The sequence below is a fragment of the Plasmodium reichenowi genome, chromosome 11 (genome assembly GCF_001601855.1).
Source record: "Plasmodium reichenowi strain SY57 chromosome 11, whole genome shotgun sequence".
Classification (NCBI taxonomy): Eukaryota; Apicomplexa; class Aconoidasida; order Haemosporida; family Plasmodiidae; genus Plasmodium; species Plasmodium reichenowi.
Window position 1 is genome coordinate 593,577 of NC_033656.1, and position 7,500 is coordinate 601,076.

Here is a 7,500-nt window from a genome sequence, read left to right on the forward strand (position 1 = left end):
TAAAAAATAAAAAATAAATAATAAATATTATTATTTTTTTATATTTTTTTTCTTTTTTTTTTTTTTTTTTTTTTTTTTAATTATAATTAAAAAATATAATAAAAATTAATTTAAAATTTTTTAAAAAATTTTTAAAAAAAATTTTTTTATAAAAAAAAAAAAAAAAAAAAAAAAAAAAAAAAAAAAAAAAGTCCTTTCATTTTTTGTTACTAATTATAATATTAATGGAAATGTATATATAAAAATATGCATTATATCTACATCATAAAAAAGAATATATTCAAAATAAAAAAAAATGGTATATATATTTGTTTGGTCATTTTATCACATATATATATATATGAAAAATTTATAAGCCTTTTTTTTTTTCTCACGGGAAGAGTATGCTCCAAAAAAAATAAAAATAAAAATAAAAATAAAAATAAAAAATAAAAATATATATATATATATATATATATAATATAATACTTATCCAAAGTAATAAACATAATATATATATATATATATATATATATATATAAAAATTAAATATGATACGTTTTTAAAAAGGAATCTACTAAAAGGAATACTCTTGTATATATTTATACATATTATATATATATATATATATATATATATATATATAATATATAATATGCTCATAACAATTAATTATATATTTCCAGCATATATATAAAATGAATAAATTATTTTCTATGATCTTTATATCAATTTTATTAATAATTACGTATGTTGAAGAAAAGTTATACTTTTATTTTGTAATAATTTAAAAAAAAAACACAAACTTATTACTTTATAAAAAAAATATTATATATATATATATAATATATATTAATATTTGTATACATTGAATAATACAGCAATTTCAAATGGTATGAATTTTAAAAAAGTACCTTTCATAAATATATTATTATTTATTTTAAATTAAAAAAAAAATATATATATATAAAACAATACAAATATTATAATAAATAATACAATACAAAAGGAGAAACCCCCAAAAAAAAAGGATATACCTTATTATATTTTTTTAATATTTATTTATAAAATAAATGCCTTTTATAAAAAAAAAAAAAAATATATATATATATATATATATATATATATGATTCATAGGAAAATATTTCTCATTTTATTGTAAAAAATGAGAAACGGACCCTTCCTTCGTATAAATAATAATATAATAATATAATAATATAAAAATAAAAAATATATATATAAATGTATGATAATAATAATAATAATATATATATATTATATACATATATATAATATAATAATGGTATGATTTTTTATGTATGTTTTTTTTTTCTTTTTTTTAAATAAATACGTAAATATTTTTTTTAATTTTTTAGAAATACTTACATTAAAATTTATTATTCCAAAAAATAAAAATAAAATAAAATAAAATAAAATAATAATAAATAAAGAAATAATATATATATTATATATATATATATATATATATAAATTTTTTTTTTTTTTTTTTTTTTTTTATATTTATATATTTATATATATATAATATATATATATATATATATTTATATAATTCCATTTAGTTGTTTGTTTGATTTTATAATCCGTTTGTTTAAAAAAGAAAAAAAAAAATGCACGATTATGTAAGAATTAATAGCATAAAACTAGAACAAGATTTAGAAGTAGAAGAATATTATTCTTTAGATTCTGGGTTAAGAATAATTTTAAATAAAACAAAGAGTCCTAAGATATATGGATTTTTCACCTTATTAACAGAAGCTGAGAATGATGAAGGGTTACCACATACATTAGAACATTTAATATTTTTAGGTAGTCATAAATATCCATATAAAGGATTATTAGATTTTTTAGCTTATAAATGTTTATCAGAAGGTACAAATGCTTGGACGGCTATTGACCATACATGTTATACAATAGAAACCTTTGGTATAGAAGGATTTTGTAATATTTTGCCGATATATTTAGATTTTATTTTGAACCCTACGTTAGAAAATAATATGTTTTTATCAGAAGTACATCATATATTTGAAAACGGAACACATAACGGAGTAGTATACTCAGAAATGAAATCTATCGAAAATAATTGTGAGAATATTGTAGAACGAACTGTTATAACAAATCTTTATCCAAGTAAAAAAGGAGGTTATAGATATGAAACAGGGGGAACCTTAGAAGGATTAAGACAAACGAATAATAATCGAGTTAGAGAATATTTTAAAAAATTTTATAAATTAAATAATTTTGCTATTATTATATTTGGTAATTTTAAAAATGATGTTATACTAGACATAATACATAAGTTTGAAGAATATCACCTAGAATTAAATCCTTCCCAAAAAAAACAAATAATAGATATAAATAATTATTATAATGATCAAAATAGAAATGATATTATAAAAGAACAAAAGGATAATATTTATTTAAATAAAGAAGGAAAAAAAAATATATATGACATTCAAAAATGTAAAGAATTGTTTTTAAAAGATATTCAAAGTAATAATAGACCATGGAGAAGACCTGAAAATATTGAAAAAAGAGAAGGATCTTTAATGATTAAAAAATATTATCCTTGTAATAATTTAAATAATGGACAAGTTACAATAGCTTGGAGAGGATGTGCTTGGGAAGATGTACAAACCAAATTAGCTATATCATTATTAGGAAATTATCTTACAGATTTAACAACATCTCCTGTAAGTAAACGATTATTAGAAGATAAAGAAACATACTGTAGTAGTTTAGATTTTTCTCTTGAAGATTTAAAAGAAAATTATTTTTCAATAGATATATATGATGTGTCATATAAATATAAATGTAACAAATTCTCTAACGGTATTAATGATCATAATGTACGAACAAATACGGATACACAAAAAGGAATCACCAACGTTAATCAAAATAATAATGATAATAATAATGATAATAATAATAATGATAATAATAATAATAATAATAATAATGATCACTATTGTAAGAATAGTATTAAGAATATACCATGTAACCACCCCCAAGATAACAAAAATGTAATCGAACCTTCAAGCGAAAAATGTAATATTAATGTAAATCCATCAGATGTTCCTAATGATAATATAAAAATGAATGTTGTTGCGGATATCACAAGAAATTGTTTAAATGAAGTGTATGAGAAACCATTAAATATGGATAGATTAAAAAATATTATTAAACGTTCCTATTTACAACATTTACGAGATTTAGAGACATCACCACATTATTTATTAAACGAAATATTAATTAAATATTTTATTTATGGATCTAATATTTGTGATTTAGAAAAATGCTTAAATTTAAAAAAAATATATATTAAACTTCTTAATGAAGATGAAAAATATTGGAAAGATATTTTAAAAAGATATATTTTACAGAATGATTATGTGGAAGTTCGTTGTTATCCTAGTGTTAAGAAAGCTAAAAAAATTGAAAATTTTGAAAAAAAATTAATAGAAATGGAACAACAGAAATATGGTATGGAGAAATTAAATAAAATGGTTGAGAATATTAAGAAAATTAAAGAAAATATAGAAAAAAAACCTCCTAAAGCTTCAATAGATATTGTTGAATCTGCTAAACCAAGAAATGTATATATAGAAGGTATAAGCGTTTTTAGAAATTTCAAATCTTTGATGAATGAACCTAACAAAACGGATGAACAAATTTTTGCATGCGTCAAAGCTACAATCACTAAGAATGATAATAATAAAAAAAATAATCAAAATAATGATAATAATAATAATAATAATGATAATAATAATAATAATCAAAATAATGATAATAATAATGATAACCATAGCAATAATAGCTCCATCGAGAATTTTCGATTATTAAAAAAACTTACAGAAGATTTAAAAAGAATAATTTTTCCTATTCAACTAAGCAATATTTATTCCAACTTTGTTTGTATCCATGTTTTGATAAATTCGAAAAATATAGATAAGTGTTTAAAACCATATTTACCGTTATTAAGCTATCTTATGTTCGAAACGGATATTGTTGTAAATAATAAAAATATAAAATGTGAACATTTTATTGAAGAGATGATTAGAAATACCATTAATTATGATTGTAATTTTGGTCTTGGTGAAAATGCAAAGAATTTTAAGGCAGGAAGTTTAGGTAATATTATATGTATACAAATAGTAGGATTATTAGAAAATTATGAAAAATTATTTGATTTATTATTTTTATCTATATTTAAAATGAATTTAACTTTACATAGATTAGAAATTATATTAAAATCAGCATATCAAAATTTATTACAAAAAAAAAACAAACCAAAAACTTTAGTAATAAATTTGGAATATGCTTTAAGATATATGAAGAATAGTAATTCAGGTTTGGTATCCATAGGTCAACAGGAATTAATATTAAAATTAATTGAGAATAAGAATAATTTATTAGATGTATATAATAAATTAAATTTATTAAAAGATCAATTATTTAATTTAAAAAATATAGTTTTAGTAATAGATGGGAACTTTTCTAAGGTTCATAATATTTTTTCATGGTATGATAAATGGTTTACAATTAAAAATATGCAAACATGTGAATATACAATAAATAATCCGATTATTGATTTTAATTTTGATTCAGATATTAGTAACACGTGTGAATCTTTTAAATATCTTGACCAAAGCACCAAAACACAACAACATAAAGAACAACAACATAAAGAAGAACATAAAGAAGAACAACATAAAGAAGAACAACATAAAGAACAACAACATAAAGAACAACAACATAAAGAACAACAACATAAAGAACAACAACATAAAGAACAACAACATAAAGAACAAAATAATGATGATATAAATTCTTATAATTATTGTAACCATATCTGTAATAATGAAGAAGAAGAAAATGAATCCAGCAAATATATCTCCTTAGGACCTAATCAACATAAAAGTTTAAAAGAATATTTAGATACCCAATTTGAAGCAGATGATAAACATTTTGAAATGAACTATATTAAAGATAAAGCATACAACGGTGTTGTATGCGGAATTAAGAGTACAGATGTTTCTTATTTAAAATTAACTATAAAAGCCCCTTCAGGATATGATAATAAATATTATTGTTGTTTATTAGTTCTAAGAGAATTCTTTTCAATGACTGAAGGACCATTATATAATAGTATTAGAGGAGGTGGGTTTGCATATGAATGTGCTTTAGAATATAATTGTATTTTGGGTGAAGTTAGTTTACGTATTTATAGATCAAGTGATATAATAAGTGCTTTAAGAGAAGCTATCAAAATATTGAAGTATTATTGCAATAATGAAATGAAAGAAAACGAATTATCTATTGCTAAAAGTAGTGCTTATTATAGTATCTTTAATAACCAAGAAACCGTTAGTGATCGTGCTAGCCAAACTATCTTTTTAAGCTTAAAAAATTTAAATTTAAATTTTTATCAAGAATTATTATCAAATGTTGAAAAAATTACAACAAAAGATATGCTATATGTTTGTCAAACATATGTATCAAAAATTGTAAACTTTAAAATCGATAAAAAAAATGCACTCATGGGATCAACCTTATCTATAATATGTTGTTCAGAAAAAACGGAAGAAATTGTTAATGCTCTTAAACAAAAAAATGATATAATAAATTTTGGTGATATCTGTAATGTAGACGTAACACAATTATATCAATTTTTTAAAACCTATGATATTATCTCAGCATTAAAATTACCATCTTATAAAGATAATCTTTATGGAAATCATACAAATGTGTTAAATGATCATAACGTATTGGAACAAGATAACATATTGGATGAAGACAACACACCAGATGATGACAACACACCAGATGATGACAACACACCAGATGATGATAACACATCAGATGATGATAACACGTCAGATGATGATAACACGTCAGATGATGATAACACGTCAGATGAATGTTTCGAGATTTCTTGTTGTTCAGTACATTCCGAGGACGACAGCTATCCAGGTTCATCAGACCATGAGAAATTATAAATGACCATTTTTAAAATTACAAATACATACAACTGTTAAAATATATATATATATATATATATATATATATTTATTTATTTATTTATTTATATATTTATTTATTTATATCCAGTTCCTTTATTTTTTATTTTTTTCCATAATCATGTTTTCTATAACATACCTTTTCACTCAAAAACATTTCATTTCACATAATCGTAAATACATTTTTTTTTCTTTTTTTTTTTTTTATTTATTTATATAAATCCTTTTTTAACTTTTATATTTTAACAAATAGCAACAAAAAAAATTATTACGCGTTTAAAGAAATAATATAATAAAGAATATTCAAAAAAAAAGAAGAGATTCACATATATATGTGTGCATGTTGTATTATATATTTATATATGTGTACATATTTTGCTATTCAAAATTGCTTATAATATATATATATATATATATATATATGTGTGTGAATGGCAATATATAAGATACATAAAAATGAAATAATAATAATATCAAATGGGTACCCATATATATATATATATATATATATATATATATATATTATATATATTATATATATGTGTATATATTTTAAAAATATGAGCTTAACAAAAAATTAAAAAAAAAAAAAAAAAAAAGATAAATGTTGTAATATATAAATATGAAATGTTATAAAAAAAAAAAAAAATTTATACATATACATATATATATATATATATATATATATATATATATATATTCACATGTTTGTATATTTTTTATTATGCAAGTATACTATCTAGATCTCGACAGTGTCTTATTTCTATATCTATATAATCAAAGGGTAGAACCACATCCTTTTTTCTAAACTTAGCAAAGAGCCCATCTGCATAAGGATCATACTGAGATAATGTTTGCTTATTATCATTTTGTTCATATTTTAATTTTAGATATGAATACCATTCTTTATGTGATATTTCTCTTCCTTCTCTAAACATGGTTATCCATGCACAATTAATATTTTTATTTTTCGCTCCCATAATATCGGTATATACATCATCTCCAACATGTAACCATTCATCAACATGAAAATTTATATTTTTCTCTTTTAATAAATTTTCTGCAACATTAAATATTTCTACATTTGGTTTCGCAAAATTATAATCCATAGATCTAACAACAAACGAAAATATTTCATTTAAAAATTTTATTTCATTAACATCAGAATCTCCATTTGTTATAGCTCCTAAAATATATCCTCGAGTTTTTAATTCTCTTAAATATTCTAATGTTCCTGGACTAATAAATAAATGTACATCTTTTTTTTTTTCTTTCCATAATTTCTGAATTTCTGAAGCAAATTTTATTTCGTCATAATTTGTTTGCTTAGCTAAATACTTTAAAGCATCTGTTCTTATACGTGTTAATATTTGTACACCGTCTTTATTCATATCTATATTTCGTTCTAATAATTCTTTTACTAAATTTGTCATAGATAATGCATACTCTTTTGATAAATAATCATATAATCTTTTATAATTTT

The 7,500-nt window shown here is 20.2% G+C and overlaps 2 protein-coding genes across 2 annotated transcripts in view; one reads left to right on the forward strand and one right to left on the reverse strand.

Moving 5' to 3' along the window:
- Positions 1-1,607: 1,607 nt before the first annotated feature.
- On the forward strand, positions 1,608-5,996 carry PRSY57_1116700 (insulinase, putative; the record flags this gene model as incomplete). Its single annotated transcript, XM_012908131.2, has 1 exon — positions 1,608-5,996. One exon carries the CDS (start codon positions 1,608-1,610, stop codon positions 5,994-5,996), a length of 4,389 nt encoding a protein of 1,462 aa, XP_012763585.2.
- Positions 5,997-6,739: 743 nt separating this feature from the next.
- Positions 6,740-7,500, reverse strand: part of PRSY57_1116800 (haloacid dehalogenase-like hydrolase, putative) — a gene marked incomplete at both ends in the record, with an annotated part of 921 nt that continues 160 nt past the window's right edge. The window contains one exon of the mRNA XM_012908132.1: positions 6,740-7,500. This exon is cut by the window's right edge and continues 160 nt beyond it. Coding sequence (XP_012763586.1) covers positions 6,740-7,500 — 761 coding nt within the window.